At 40.0% G+C, this 16,866-nt stretch overlaps 1 protein-coding gene across 1 annotated transcript; it reads right to left on the bottom strand.

The window, feature by feature from the left end:
- Positions 1-10,309: 10,309 nt before the first annotated feature.
- LOC132253456 (secreted RxLR effector protein 161-like) lies at positions 10,310-11,050 on the bottom strand. Its single transcript, XM_059735549.1, has one exon. The coding sequence runs from the start codon at positions 11,048-11,050 to the stop codon at positions 10,310-10,312; it is 741 nt and encodes a 246-aa protein (XP_059591532.1).
- Positions 11,051-16,866: the final 5,816 nt, after the last annotated feature.

The following is a 16,866-nucleotide window of genomic DNA, read 5'->3' as shown; positions in this document are numbered from 1 at the left end:
AATGGGTATAGGGAAGGGTTGATGGAAAAATGGGTATATGCATGCATGAAGAGTGGAAAGGTGATGAGATGGGGTGGCTTTGACAGTGGGCATGAGTAGGAAATGGGTATGGCGGGCATAGAGGGTGTGATGGATGAAAAATTAGAAAGATAAATGGGTATGAGAGGTTCGATGGGTGTGAAGGAAATGAAAACGGCCATGCATGCAAGGTTCCTTTGCATAAGTGAGAAACGAGCGGTGGGGCAGCCGGGTGTGATGGGTGGTGCATGGGGCTTCATGCACGTGAGAAAATGTGGGAATGACCTGAAAATGAGTATTGATGGGAGAAATGGGTCTCATGGGTATTTGAAAAATGGGTATGTGGTGTAGAAAGAGAAATGGGTATGAAGACGGGTATGGAGGATGGAATGATGAAAAATGGGTTTAATGAAGTATGAAGGTTAATGGAATGGGAAGAAGGTGAGGTTGTGTGAGCGGGTGAAATTGAAAGTAATGGGTATGAGAGGTGATTGGTGGAATAGGTGCTAGAAATGCAATGAGAAAGGTGGTTTTCATGGATATTAAAAGGTGGAGCTATGGATATGATGGTGGAATAAGTGCTGGAAATGCAATGAGAACAGGAGCATGAAGGGTGGTAAGATGGGTATGAAGGAACTTTGCAAAGGGGGCTTTGATGCTTTCAAGGGGTCTTTCAAATCAAAACTTGCAGATGTCACCACTGAAATAATCAACCATGTTGGAATCAGGTGTAGGAGATGTTGATGGCAAAATTCCCCTGCTACAATAGTTGTCACCAGCAAAGGAATCTCGATCAACGCATTGTAGTAATTCCTCCTTCCTCCTGCAAAAAAGATGTCCTGATGGGTTGTCCGGACACACCCTCCGATGATTAAGTTAGTCTTTTGGAAGCTGTTGGAAAATAGAGTTTTCATTTGGGAGTGTTGCTCCGTGATTTTCGTCAAGAAAGCTTATTGCTTATTAGGATGCTTATCCCTTATCCCTTGTTCCTTACCTCCCTGAGAGCCTCCTTAGAGTTTATATATGAGTCAAAAAGCATGGCCTCGCTGTGCTAGCAGGTCTCATCGTCATGATTACCGCTCATAGGGTGGCGAAGCAATCATGACGTTTCTGGTGCAAGATGGCAGCTGTTAGGAGGATATTTAGGCGGTGGATGTCGCCTCAATTTATGACTTTAAATATTGGGGATGTGTCAGGCAACCTGAGAAGACTTGGGAATGTCTTGTCAAATGTATCTTGCATTAAAGATGAGTGACAGCTCAGGAGACTTGGTCGTCAGTATTGTCGCTGCTTTTTTTATTGTGGGCGGAAATGGATCCGGCGAATCGCGAGCGTCTGATGAGCCAAGCTGTCCGGGTAAGCGTCACCAGAGGATCCGGACATGTCTGTCCGGGGAAGTTGAATCGTTCTCCTCTCTCACTCGGTGACAAGCGCCGGCTGCGAAATATCCGAAGAATGTGGAACGTCGGCCGGACAGAATTCCGGATGTGAGATATCCAGGTGGAATGTCGACGGAGAAGAATTTCGAATGTGAGATGTCCGGGTGGAATGAGCGATGCCACGTGTCGCAAGAGGCCGTCTGCGTGTCCAAGGGAGAGGGAGCCACGCGGCAATTTTTAGGGAGGATCCCACAAGAGATGTATGGGTGTTTGCTTGAGCAACTTCCAAGTCTGGCCTCAGCCACCACATTAAGACCTCAATTTGAACACTAAGTTAAACTTCCAAGCAGGTTGCCATGGGAGCTCCTGTAAGATGGCAGGTACGGCACTCCCCTGGCTAGATGAACCTCAACTCATCGAATAGACAATAAGGCACATGACTCCCAAAGGCTTTGATACTGAACTATTTCAAAAGCCTTCCATTCCAGGCAACTAACCCAAACATGATACTCACTCCAGAAATATAAAAAACAGAGGATACGGTGAAGGAAAACAGAGCATGCGCAAGAGGAAATAATACGGTTAAATTTGACTATCTTTCATGAAGATCAACGAGAGTTAAAAACTGGTGGGAGGTTTTGTAGTGATTTCAACACATGAACAATGGCATAAGCACCATGCAACTCATTACAAATGAAACAGAGACCAAGCAAATAGAAATGAATAACAGGCTCAAGACATCCAAGCATCAAAATAAACAAAATAAACATTCAAATATCGTCAAGGAGCATGGCATGACTGTGAAAATGGAGAACTTAAGGTGCGAGTTAGTTAAACCTAAACGATCTCCTTTGAGCAAATGTTGTATGGTTTATCACAAGCTACAATCCTCTTCCTCTGTTTCTTCCGTAAAGACTCTCTTCCAACAGTCTCTCCACACAGATTTCCTTTTCTTTTCTTTTTTTCTCAACTACCTCATCTTTTTTTTTCCCTCATTTGGTTTCTCTTTAGCTACATTTTTCTTTCCGTTTCTCTCCAACGGTTGGTATCCTCTCAAATTTGCGTCTCTATAACTCCCAAAAACTCTTTTTTCCTCTTCCTCTTGTTTGCTCTGTAATCAACCCAGAAAAATCCCTTTCTCCCACCAGCCAGCTTACAGAACATGCTCCCCTTGTCTCTTACCGCTCAGGCCATTTTTCCTCGAGTCTCAAAAACGCTCCTCACCCTCTTAGTAGCGAACATGCTCCATCTTTTCCAAACAGTTGTATTTTCTTTTTTTGCTCTGTTGTGCCTCCCTTTTCTGTCTTCCTTGGCAGCCCAAAAACGACTCCTTCTTAGGAAGGCCAGAAGAATAATAATAAAAAATAAAATAAAATAAAAATCAAACCCCTCCGTTTGAGAGGGGTCTATAATAGTATTAGGAATTTTTAAAAGCAAATTTCTATTTTAAAAAATAAAAAAATTGTCTTTAAATCAGACAACCAAACAAACTTTAAAATACTAAAAATTTGGGAAAGATAGAAAGAATATGAGAATTCCTTACATTCTACCCTCCCAAATTTGTCATTCTTTGAATTAAATAAAAATAAAAATAAAAATCTATTTCAAATAAATATGATATTGTTTAAAAACACTAATTATACTTAGAATTGATGGAAATGATGTACAAAAATATAAAACTTAAAATACTAAAAAATTGAGGAGGGCACAAACCTCACAATCTATATTTTTAAATGTAATTTTAAAAAATTGATTGTTGTAATTTGTTTTTTTTTTTTTTAATAATTTAACCATTAGGAAACATTTTGAATTCTCTCTCAAATAAATTTGACTCTTTTAAGAAAGATTATGATGAAAGTGTTTTTAACGCTTCTATCATAAACACTTTTAAAAAAAAAAATCAATTGATATTTACATATAAATCAATCTAAATGCTTTCAAAGTGTTTTGATAATATATCACATAACAATATGAAGAAAAATTATATATATATATATATATATATATATATATATATATATATATATATATATATATATATATATATATATATTTTTAAGGAAACACTAATCAAGTATTAAAAAAAAATACTTTTAGTGACTTTATAAATTTTAAAATAGTTTTAAAAAACTTCATAAAATAGCTAATTTTGGCAACAAAACAATATATATATTACTAAATGCTTCTAACCTATCAAAAATATAATCAAATCCTCTCTTTATATTTTGACAATTTTAACAATTTTAGTATCATTTGGATCTAAAATATAAAATCATTTGGTATATGACATATGTTGAAATTTATATAGGTGAAGGGAAATTATGACTCTTTTTTTTTTTTGGAAAGACACATTGTTTTTTAATAGACACAAGTTATTTTAGAGGACGTGTCTTGTATCTAGAAGATACAACATCTTTCAAATAATGTGTTTGATGTCTTAAGACACAACCCTTCAAAAGATATGTCTAGTATTTTAAAGACACATCTTTTCTAATAAATCACCAACAAATATATAAATAAGAACCTTCCATGACATTATTCATTCATTCATCTATTCTCTCCACTTTTCTTTTCTTTTTTTATCATTCAAGTCCTTCTTAGTTTCAATTCTAATAATTTCCCTTTTCTACCAAATATTTGGTACATAAAAGAATACAAATCATCAAACGATTTATTGTTTCTTGTGATTTAAAGTATTACTATTACAAGAAAATGATATGATTGACAATAAATCATAAGCACATAAAAGGGACAAATTCATCTTAAGGACATAGAGTCAAACTCTAACCTCGACTAACCTTATTTATGAATTTCAATTTTTAGGATTTTCAGCGTACTTTATTTTATTTATATGTTTATCATACACACTTATTATCCATGTATTTTCAAGGATTTAGATAACAACACATACTCATAAAAACCTATTCTAAAAGAAAAAAACCACTATCATAAATAAAACTTTTTTACCTCAAGAAAACATTTACTCCTTTTAAGTGAGACTAGTGATTGTCTATCTTCATTTGCGAGCTAATATCATATTGAAAATTATCATTTTGACACTGGGTTAGTGTAGACCCCTTAAAAAACTAAAGGAAATGATAATTTTTTTCCTTAGGTTTTGGGACCACCCGGGAAATGGGAAGCCTTTCTTTTTAGTAGGGGGGACCCCTTTCTGGAAAAGGGACCGGCTCCATGGACACGGCAAGGAGCATGGATGGCCATGTTGGTGGTTGAGAGGCCATGCTTGCTGATCAAGAAACAAGAGAGTGGGTGATAGCTGTGACAGGAGGGTTTGAGGTTGAGAGGTTTTTGACGTCATAGGGGGAGGTTTTTGTTGAAGACTGATTCAAAGTGGTTGTTGGCATATTCCTATTCTTATGGTTGAGTTAGTCAAATAAGGAGCTTGTTGCTAAAATCGAGTTAGTGGGTGTAGTGGGTCAAGTGTTAGTGGTGTAGTGGGGCAGATTGTGTCCTCTTTGTTTTTTTTTATATAAATAGACATGTTTGCTGTAGTGGAATTAATGACTGCAATAAAAATATCTAGAAACATTTTCTTTGGTCTGGTGAAGCTCTGTTTTTTAGAGTTAAAGAGCTCTATTTTTTTCCTTGCTATTGTTTAGTCTTGTTTTTGTCCAACAATTTTTGGTATCAAAGCAGCCAGGTTCCTTCTGAACTGGGCGAATAATGGCAACAACCAACGGCAGTATGGTGAGTGTGTCTCAACCAGCAATTCCCATTTTCAAAGGTGAGTGCTATGAGTTTTGGAGCATCAAAATGAAGACTTTATTCAAGTCTCAAGATCTGTGGGACTTGGTTGAAAATGGCTATCCTTATCCGGACGAAGAAGCTAGGTTGAAAGAAAATACGAAGAAGGACTCCAAGGCATTGTTCTTTATTCAACAGGCTGTACATGAATCAATCTTCTCAAAGATTGCAGCAGCAACCACAGCAAAAGAGGCGTGGACAACCTTGAAAACTGCATTTAAGGGTTCCTCTAAAGTGATCACGGTGAAGCTCCAGTCCTTGCGCCGTGACTTTGAAACCTTGCACATGAAAAATGGAGAGTCAGTGCAAGATTTTTTGTCAAGAGTTGCTGCTATAGTTAATCAAATGAGGTCGTATGGTGAAGATATTCTTGATCAAACTGTCGTAGCAAAGGTGTTAAGGAGTTTAACGCCTAAGTTTGATCATGTAGTTGCAGCCATTGAGGAGTCTAAGGATCTGTCAACCTATTCATTTGATGAGCTCATGGGATCCTTGCAATCTCATGAAGTGAGGCTGTCCAGAACAGAGGAGAAGAATGAAGAAAAGGCATTTTACACGAAGGGGGAGACATCAGATCAGAAGAATGGAGACAGAGAAGCTACTGGTAGAGGACGTGGCAGAGGAGGTGCTCATGGAAGAGGTGGTCGTGGCAGAGGCTGAGGTGATGCACAAGGTGACCAAAGGCAGTCAACTGAGAAGAGCAGAAACAAGAGTAATATCCAGTGCTACTACTGCAAGTGGTTTGGACATGTTCAAGCTGAATGTTGGAAGAAAGAAAGGCAAGAAAAACAAGCTAACTATGTCGAGCAAGAGGAAAATCAAGTCAAGTTGTTCATGGCCTATAATGAAGAGGTAGTATCTTCCAACAATATTTGGTTTTTGGATAGTGGATGTTCTAACCACATGACAGGGATAAAGTCGCTCTTTAAGGAGCTGGATGAATCACACAAGTTGAAGGTGAAACTTGGTGATGACAAACAAGTGCAAGTGGAAGGCAAGGGGACCGTGGCAGTGAACAATGGTCATGGTAATGTAAAGTTCCTTTACAATGTGTACTTTATTCCTAGTTTGACTCAAAACTTGTTAAGTGTGGGACAACTTATGGTTAGTGGATACTCCATTTTGTTTGATGGTGCTACTTGTGTGATCAATGATAAAAAATCTGATCAAATAATAGTTGATGTTCGTATGGCCGCAAACAAGTTGTTTCCTCTTGAAGTGTCAAGTATAGAAAAGCATGCTCTTGTTGTTAAAGAGACTAGTGAGTCTAATCTGTGGCACTTAAGGTATGGTCATCTAAATGTCAAAGGGTTGAAGTTACTAAGTAAAAAGGAAATGGTGTTTGGACTACCTAAAATTGACTCGGTGAATGTGTGTGAGGGCTGTATTTATGGGAAACAAAGCAAGAAACCATTCCCTAAGGGAAGGTCAAGGAGGGCATCTAGTTGTCTTGAGATTATACATGCTGATCTATGTGGTCCTATGCAAACTGCTTCATTTGGTGGCAGTAGATATTTTTTGTTGTTTACAGATGATCATAGCAGGATGAGTTGGGTGTACTTTCTTCAATCAAAGGCAGAGACTTTTGAGACCTTCAAGAAGTTCAAAGCATTTGTAGAGAAGCAGAGTGGCAAGTGCATTAAGGTGCTGCGGACTGACAAAGGTGGAGAGTTCTTATCAAATGATTTTAAAGTGTTTTGTGAAGAGGAAGGCTTGCATAGAGAGCTGACTACTCCTTATTCACCAGAGCAAAACGGTGTGGCTGAGAGGAAGAATAGAACGGTGGTTGAGATGGCTAGAAGCATGATGAAAGCCAAGAACCTTTCAAACCATTTTTGGGCAGAAGGAGTTGCTACAGCTGTATACTTGCTGAATATTTCTCCAACCAAGGCAGTGTTGAATAGAACTCCATATGAAGCTTGGTATGGGAGGAAACCTTGGGTAAGCCATTTAAAGGTTTTTGATAGTGTTGCCTATACGTTGATTGACTCACATAACCGTAGTAAGCTTGATGAAAAATCAGTAAAGTGCATCTTTATTGGTTATTGCTCTCAATCAAAAGGATATAAGCTATATAACCCTGTTAGTGGTAAGATAATTGTTAGCAGGAATGTGGTGTTTGATGAAAAAGCTAGCTGGACTTGGCGTGTAAGTGAAGACGGTGCTCTTGTGGAGATTTCAAGTGAAAGTGAAATGGCACAGAGTGAAGATTAGCAGCCTTCTGTTCAGATTCCAGCAAGTCCAACTCCCTCTAATTCACCTAGTTCCCCAAATTTGAGTAGCAGCAGTTCTTCACAATCTTCAGAGGAAACCCCTCCAAGGAAATTCAGATCTTTAAGGGACATCTATGAGACTACACAAGTCTTGTTTGTAGCTGATCCAACAACCTTTGAAGAAGCAGTGGAGAAGGAAGAATGGTGCAGTGCTATGAAAGAAGAGATAGCTACCATTGAAAAGAATGAGACTTGGGAACTGGTGGAGCTTTCTGAAGACAAGAATGTGATAGGTGTTAAATGGGTTTTCAGAACCAAGTACCTTAGCAGATAGTAGTATACAAAAGCACAAGGCACGGTTAGTGGCAATGGGCTATGCACAGCAACATGGAGTTGACTTCTCACCAGTTGCACGGTTTGAAACAGTAAGGACCTTATTAGCCTTAGCTGCTCATATGCATTGGTGTGTTTATCAGTTTGATGTCAAGTCTGCTTTTCTTAATGGAGAGCTAGTAGAGGAGGTGTATGTATCTCAGCCTGAAGGCTTCATAGTTCCTGATAAAGAAGAGCACATGTATAGACTAAAGAAGGCCCTTTATGGGTTGAAACAAGCCCCACGAGCATGGTACAGTAAGATAGATTCTTACTTTGTTGAGAATGGCTTTGAAAGGAGCAAGAGTGAGCCAAATCTTTACCTGAAAAGGCAAGGTAAAAATGATCTGCTTATTATTTGTCTTTATGTAGATGACATGATCTATATGGATTCATCCTCTTCTCTTATTAATGAGTTTAAAGCCTGTATGAAGAAGAAGTTTGAGATGTCAGACCTAGGGCTGTTGCATTTCTTTCTTGGTTTAGAGGTAGAACAAGTAGAGGATGGAGTCTTTGTTTCACAAAGAAAGTATGCTATTGATTTGCTTAAGAAGTTCAATATGTTAAATTGCAAAGTAGTAGCTACTCCTATGAATTCAAATGAGAAGTTGCAGGCTGAAGATGGCACTGAAAGAGCTGATGCTAGGAGGTTTAGAAGTCTGGTTGGAGGCCTCATTTATCTGACACATACACGGCCAGATATAGCTTTTGCAGTTGGGGTGATCTCCATATTTATGCATTGTCCTTCGAAGCAACATCTTGGAGCTGCAAAGAGATTGTTGCGATACATTGCTGGAACATATGATTTCGGGATATGGTATGGTCATGTTCAAGAGTTCAAATTGGTTGGCTACACTGATAGTGATTGGGCAGGGTGCTTAGAGGATAGAAAAAGCACTTCAGGCTATATGTTTTCTCTTGGGTCAGGTGCAGTCTGTTGGAGTTCAAAGAAGCAAACAGTGACAGCCTTATCCTCTTCTTAAGTTGAGTATACAGCTGCAACCTCATCCGCATGCCAGGCAGTGTGGTTGAAGCAAATTCTTGCTGATATTAATCAAGAACATGAGGAGCCAACTGTAATTTACTGTGACAACAAAGCTGCCATAGCAATGACCAAGAATCCAGCCTACCATGGAAGGACAGAACATGTTGATATTCGGGTTCATTTCATAAGAGATCTTGTGGTTGAAGGTAAAGTTGTTTTGCAGTATTGTAACACCAATGAGCAAGTAGCGGATGTGCTGACAAAAGCTTTATCTAGAGACAAGCATGTCTACTTCAAAAGCAAGCTTGGAGTTTGCAACTTTGAATCAAAGGGGAGTGTTGAAGACTGATTCAAAGTGGTTGTTGGCATATTCCTATTCTTATGGTTGAGTTAGTCAAATAAGGAGCTTGTTGCTAAAATCAAGTTAGTGGGTGTAGTGGGTCAAGTGTTAGTGGTGTAGTGGGGCAGATTGTGTCCTCTTTGTTTTTTTTATATAAATAGACATGTTTGCTGTAGTGGAATTAATGACTGCAATAAAAATATCTAGAAGCATTTTCTTTGGTCTGGTGAAGCTCTGTTTTTTAGAGCTAAAGAGCTCTATTTTTTTCCTTGCTATTGTTTAGTCTTGTTTTTGTCCAACAGTTTTCTGGGGGTTGGAGAGAAAGCCGCGACAAGAGGAGTTTTTGCAGAGGGATAGGGGGAGGTTTTTCAGGAAGCAGGGGGTGGGGGGGATCCAGAGAGAAAAAAGAGCTCGAATGAGGAAAAAGGAGAGGTACGGTTACCATGGATCTCTGGACTTACTTTATGTATATAATCTCCTTATTTTTCTCTTAATAGTTCCAGTGGATTATCTAATCATATGTTTAGTTTCATGGTTCATGTTTGAGTTATGGGTTGATTACTACTATCTCTTTCACATCTTTGGGTTGTTTTGAGAGCAATGAAGCTTTGTTTTAGCCTCACCATCTATCACGCAGGAGTCTTGCTCTGTCTTTATTGTTGTGAGATGCCCTCAGATTCACCCGCCTCCTCATGACCATTACCATGCTCATCATCCATCCCCAATACCCGCACTGTCACGCTCCAATATATCCAACGCCATGCATCATTCGTCCTACCTCATGCTCACTAAATCCCTCAAACCCGCTCCATTTCATCACCATTTCACGTTCCATGCATGGCCATCACCCTCACATACCCACCTCTACATTTCTCTCTCTACACCACGCCATGCACCCCTGTTGGTTTTCTTAAAGCCAGTAACAAACTTGAAACGCAAACAAACACAGAGGATTTTTGGTGATGCTCAACTCTTGCATCATTTTCTGGTTTTCTTATTATATAAGCAAATACAAAATCATAACTGCACTACTAACATTACAGCCCACGTTTTCTAAAAATAAAACTAACAACATAAACTTTACTTAAATAAATGCTACCCTAATTTTAGCCACACACTGGACTAAAAACTGACAGCCTAATTACGGACTCAAACAAAAACCAAATTTGCTAAAATTAAACAAATCAACTACTGGACACGACCCTCTAACAACAAGATTAACTCATCAATCTCCTCCTTAAGCTTGTTGTTCTCTACTGATGATCCTCACACCAATCCTTTCTCTCATCTCCAAGAACTTCATCCTTGCTAGCGACTTTGTCAGAATATCAGCATGCTGATCTTCTGTGCAAACATGTTGAATTTCAATCATTCCTGATTCAACACAATCTCTAATGTAGTGGAATCGGGTATCGATGTGTTTGCTCCTCTCATGGTGAACTGAATTCTTGCTCAATGTAATTGCGGACTGATTATCGATCTTTAGAACCACTTTCTTAACCTCGGTCTTTAACAAATCTGCCAACAGTCGTCCCAGCCACACTCCTTGACACGATGCTGCACAGGCAGCAATGTACTCCGCTTCACAGGAAGATAACGCAACCACTTTCTGTTTTTGTGAACACCAACTAATAGGATTTGATCCAAGGAAAAATATTAAACTTGAGGTACTTTTCCTATCATCAGTATCACCAGCTAGATCACTATCGGAGTAACCGATCAACTCCAAGCTTCCTTCCTTTTTCTCATAAACGCAACCGAGGTTTAGAGTTCCTTTCACGTACCGCAGTATGTGCTTCACTGCGGCCATGTGCTCCGTTGTGGGCTTCTCCATGTATCTACTCACCATGCCGACAGAGAATGCCAAATCTGGGCGCGTGTGCAGTAGGTATCTTAAACTGCCAACAATACTTCGGTACAGAGTTGTGTCTACAGGTGGACTTGTGCTTTCCTTGCTTAGTTTCAGACGAGGTTCCATCGGGATTTGCGAAGGGTTGCAATCTTTCATGCCGCATTTGTCTAAAACCTTTCTTGCATATGCCGACTGGTTGAGTGTAATCCTTTGAGAATTCTAACAGACTTCAATTCCCAGATAGTAACTTAGTAACCCAAGGTCACTCATGCTAAACAATTTCTTCATCTGTGATTTGAACTTGTCTATGTCTTGAATACACTCTCCAGTGATGATTAAATCATCCACGTAGACTCCAATAATTAAATTCCTTTTACCTTGATTTCTCATGTACACGGCATGCTCTAAAGAACACCTCTCAAAACCGAGTGTCCTCAATGACTTGTCCAGTTTTGAGTTCCAGGCTCTAGGTGCTTGTCGCAAACCGTACAATGCTTTGTGCAGTTTAAACACCTTGTGCTCTTCTCCTTTTATTTCAAAACCCAGCGGTTGAATGACATACACTTCCTCTTCCAAATCACCGTTGAGGAAGGCTGACTTCACATCCATATGATGTACCTTCCATCCTTCATGTGCCGCAATAGAGATCAGCAAACGTACTATCTCTAGCCAAGCAACAAGGGCGAAAACTTCATCAAAGTCTATGCCTTGTCGTTGAACGTACCCCTTTGCCACTAATCTCGCCTTGTGCTTCACAATTCTGCCTTGAGTGTCCTTCTTTAGCTTGTAAACCCACTTTAGACCTATAGGTTTGTGGCTGTCGAGTAATGGAACGAGCTTCCAAGTTTCATTTTTTCGAATAGAGGAAATTTCCTCCTCCATTGCTCTTCTCCACATCGGATCTGCCTTGGCTTCTTCGAAATTTGACGGCTCTTCTTCTCCTAACAAACACAGTCCCGAATACTGCAACTCTATTGGGACTGTTGCATCGTACAAGCTTTTGATGTCACGCTTACCCCGTGGTCCTACTAATGAACTCTCATCAAATGTCAAGGGTTGTAGTGTTTCGGTTGATACTGATTCTTCAAAACTTGTTGCTGGAGTATATGGTGAGTTTGAAACAGATGTTCTAGATCTCGTGTTCATCACTGGTGTAGCATACTGGTATCGGTTACCAGTTTGTTCTTGTGTCGTCTGTGGGAAATCCATGCCAGAATTGCTGATACCAATGCCAGAATCGCTGACACCCTCTTTATCTTCCTGATTTGTCGTATCAGATGCTCCTGCTATGGTAAAATAGTGTGCTGTAAGAGTGTTCCCTGCTGATCCTGTTTCTGTTTCTAGAAATTTGCTCCACTCCCACTTCTTCTCCTCTTCGAACACGACATCCCGTGTCACCACTACTCGTTTTGACTTTGGATCAAACATCCGATAGCCTTTTGTATTCGAATCATAACCTATAAACACCATTGGCTTGCTTTGGGTCTGCAAGTTTTGAGAGGTGAGGTGTAACATCTTTTACGTGTCCCACACATCCAAAGATGCGAAATTGATCAACAGTTGGCTTGCAGTTGTAATATGCTTCATAGGGAGTTTTGCCGATGATGCTTTTTGTTGGTGCTCGATTTAGGAGATATACGGCAGTTGATACCGCTTCTCCCCAAAATTCGCCTGGGACTCCCATGCTTTTCAACAGGCTCCTTGCCATGCCGACCACCGTCTGATTTCTTCGTTCAACAACTCCGTTCTGCTGAGGAGAATAAGGCGCCGTGAGATAACGCTTAATTCCCAACAGCTCACAGTAAGTCTTGAACTCATTTGAGGTGAATTCACCGCCACGATCTGTGCGAAAAGCCTTCAGTTTGCTGTTTTTCTCCATTTCTGCTGATGCTTTGGTCTTCTTGAATGCCTCAAATGCTTCGTCTTTGTTTCGGATCAGCACCTGCCACATGAATCTAGTACAATCGTCAACCAACAGCAGGAAATAGCGCTTGCCTCCGTGTGTAGCAGGAGTTATTGGCCCGCACAAATCTCCATGCCACAGTTCAAGGGGTGATTCTGCTCGGAATTTTGCCACTGCTGGAAATGGATTTCGGTGTTGCTTTCCAATCAAGCAACCATCGCAGATGCGGTCTTCATTCTCGATTACGGGTAGTCCGTGCACCATCTGTTTCTGACTTAGAATTTTCAAGGCATGAAAGTTCACATGCCCGTATCTTACATGCCAGCGCCAAGCACTTTCTTTGCTTCTAGCCATGAGACATTCTGGTAGGACCTGAGCAATGTGCAGCAGATATAAATGACTTCCTGACCTGCTCACTTTTGCTAGTAGCCTTCGTGTCCTGTCCAGGATAGTCATCACTCCTCCTTCAATTACAACCTTGCATCCGTTTTCATCTAACTGACCAAGGCTTATTATGTTGCTCTTCAACTTCGGGATGTAGTAGACATTAGTAAGTACACGATGTTCACCTGTGAAGCATTCAAATAAAACCGAACCTCTTCCTTGTATTTCTACAGCCGAGCCATCTCCAAATTTGACTGACCCTTTAATGGTCGTGTCAATTTCAGCAAATTTTTCGATACAACCGGTCATGTGGTTACTTGCGCCGGTATCTAAATACCAAGCCTTGTCTTGGGTGCTGTTAATCTTTGGCACCACCTTGTCTTCGTGTAGTAACACCTGTTCGTTCTGTATTGCGTGGCTGAGAACACAAGTTTCAGCCATCAACAGTGTCGGTTCATCATCGGTTTGTGTTGTAACAAGATTGGCCCTCTCTCTTCGGTTTGGCTTGGGACACTCTTTTTCAAAGTGACCATATTCATTACAATTGAAACACTTGACCCTGGATTTATCGAAGTTGCATGGCTTTCGGTCTTCGTTAGTGCGTTCACCATTTCCTCGACCTCCACCATATCCACGCCCGCGGCCACGACCTCTCCCGTGACGTCCTCCTCTTTTAGTGTTGCTGAAACCTTCATATTTCTTTCCCTTTAAGCATCTTGCCTCCCACTCGGCTTGGGCAAGAAGTAGTTGTTCTCCATCGCCCTTTGTGTGTACTCGTCCTTTAAGTCCTTCCTCAAAGGTTCTGAGGCGGCCGATTGCTTCTGAGACCGACATGTTCTCAATATTGCCAAACTGCTCGATCGTTCCGATAATTTGGAGAAATCTATCTGGAACTGCGCTGAACAGTTTTTCAACAACTTCGCTGTCGTCAAGCTTCGTGCCCAGCGAGCGGATCTCACCCGCCAGCGTGGTAAGCTTCATGGAAAACTCGTTTATTGTCTCTGAATCCTCTATGTGTAACTTGTTCAGTTGCCGTTTCAGCACCTGTACGCGTGCCTTCTTGACGCGATCTTCACCAACCCGCATCTCCCTGAGTGCGTCCCAAGCCTCCTTTTCCGTCTTCTTCTCCGCGATTGCCATCATCACGTCATCTGGCACGGCTTGAGAAATGGCTACCATGGCGCCTTGATCTTTGTCATCGTTTGTGTCTCCACCTTCGATCACTGACCATACTCCTAGCGAACGCAAGATTATCTTCATCTTGACAGCCCATATGCCGTAGTTCGTTTCGCTTAACGTTGGATATTGGATCGGGATTGAGGCTCCTCTTGCCGTCGGTTTGACGACTGCAAGCGTCTTAGATTGATCTCCTTCAACACCGGCCATTGCTTTGACAATCTAGCTCTGATACCAAATGTTGGTTTTCTTAAAGCCAGTAACAAACTTGAAACGCAAACAAACACAGAGGATTTTTGGTGATGCTCAACTCTTGCATCATTTTCTGGTTTTCTTATTATATAAGCAAATACAAAATCATAACTGCACTACTAACATTACAGCCCACGTTTTCTAAAAATAAAACTAACAACATAAACTTTACTTAAATAACTACTACCCTAATTTTAGCCACACACTGGACTAAAAACTGACAGCCTAATTGCGGACTCAAACAAAAACCAAATTTGCTAAAATTAAACAAATCAACTACTGGACACGACCTTCTAACAACAAGATTAACTCATCAACCCCGAGCTTTCCCGCCTTAGCATGGACATGCATGGCCACATCTTACCCATATCCACGCCCTTTTTCAAACCCACTTCTCTCCATCTCTCTCTCTCTACTATACTTTCTCTTGCTGGAAAACTGTTTTGGGTTCTTTTCTTTTCTTGCAAACCAAACAGCGGGGTCGCGGGCTAGTCCGCCGGAGACCGGGTTCAAGACCATTTCGAGAGCACGGCATCGTTTAGCGCTCTGCCGCTGCAGCCGATGCCCAGGGGCGGTGAAGTTTTCGGTCCGATTGACTGCAGCCTCTTTATGTCCGATCCGCTCGAGCGAGGTGCTCTGTCTGGTCCCCTCGATACCGACGTCGACTCTGACGTGGGAAGAATCCATTTCTTGGCTCCATTGAGCGGACTTTATGTGAAAGAGAAGATGACGAAGGGTGTTTCGGCAACTCGGAAGGCTCTTTACCGGAATCTTTCCGAGAAAAAGCGACCGTGAGTGGTGCCAGTGCTAAAGTCCGTCGACCGGAAGGAAGCTCCCGCAGCCGAAGATGGGAGCGGCTCAGAGGTGAAGAGTGAGAGCAATGTTCAATGAGCTCTAGGGAAGGCTTAAAGGGATCAGAAAGTGGGAAGTTTGAGGTAGGAATGGGCAGGCGGGCATGGACTGCAGGATGTGTTAGATGGATTTTGAAAAATCTAAATATTTGAATTTGAGTTTCTAGACGTTGTACTGGGCTTGCAGAGGGGAGTGCATCCTTTGAATGTTTGAATATTGAGGTAGCATGGGCCACGTTGAGCTTCTCGAGCAAGCAATGGGCCTTCAGTCATGGGCCACTCCAAATGAAGGAAAACTGATGTGGATAAGTCGTGAATCTTACATTTAATGGTGGCCTTTTCATTCTGATATGCTGCCTCAGGCCCGGTCTAGCTTGTATGGCCACCCTTCTTGGCCCATCTTCAAAGCCCACGAATTTTAAAAGTTGATTATTGAAAATTTAGCTTCTAAATAATTCAAGTTCACAATTCTTTTCACCGTCAAATTTTCTTTTTAAACTCTAAATTCAATGTCTCAATTTCCAAAATCCCAAACTTCTGCATTTACTTAATCGTCGTTATTTTCATTATTATTATTATTATTAATTCACTTGCTTATTTTTAAAAAAAAAAAATTCATCTCTAAATATTTCTTCAAATTTCCAATCTCTAAAATTCCGTTATTCACGGTCAGTCGCTTAATTGTTATTTTTCATCACTATCGTTAATATTTCGTACTTATTTATTCATTTCCTTTAAAAATCCCCTAAAATTTTAAAGTCCTAAATTTATTCACTTATTCATGTATTTTTTTTTTCTAAAACAAAAAAAGAATTATTATTATTGCCATATTCAAAAAATCTTCTAAAACTCGATTCTAAACTAAGTTCGCCATACTCTAATTCTCGAAACTCAATTCCTTAAATTTAACTCTTCAAAGTTCAATCTTCAAAATAATTTTTTTTTTTTTTATGTTCTAATTTTAACTTTAATTCTCCAAGATTCGCATTTTTAAATTTAATTTTCCGAAAGCCCCACAATTTTGAATTTAATTTTACATCTTGTATATTATTATTATTCTTTCGTATTTATTTATTCATTTCTTTTAAAAATTCCAGTCATTAAAATTCAACTCTTCAAAAAAAATCTAACTTCCAAATTTAATCTTCAATCTAAAGAAATTTCACTATTCACTTTCATTCGTTTAAATATTACTTTTTGTTAATTATCATTACTATTTCATAATTATCTATTTATTTCTTTTAAAAATCTCAACCATTAGAGTCTAATCCTTCAAAAATCCGACTTCCAAATTTAATTTTCGATCTCAAAAGTCCCGTTATTCGCTTTCATTCTTTTAAATATCATTTTTGATTAATAATTAACGTTATTCATAT

Source organism: Vitis vinifera, chromosome 19 (genome assembly GCF_030704535.1).
Source record: "Vitis vinifera cultivar Pinot Noir 40024 chromosome 19, ASM3070453v1".
Lineage (NCBI taxonomy): Eukaryota > Viridiplantae > Streptophyta > Magnoliopsida > Vitales > Vitaceae > Vitis > Vitis vinifera.
This window is presented reverse-complemented; position numbering and strand designations above follow the sequence as displayed.

Excerpts from the sequence above, each read along its gene's own strand:
- LOC132253456 (XM_059735549.1), bottom strand. The coding sequence starts at position 11,050 with ATGGAACCTCGTCTGAAACTAAGCAAGGAAAGCACAAGTCCACCTGTA.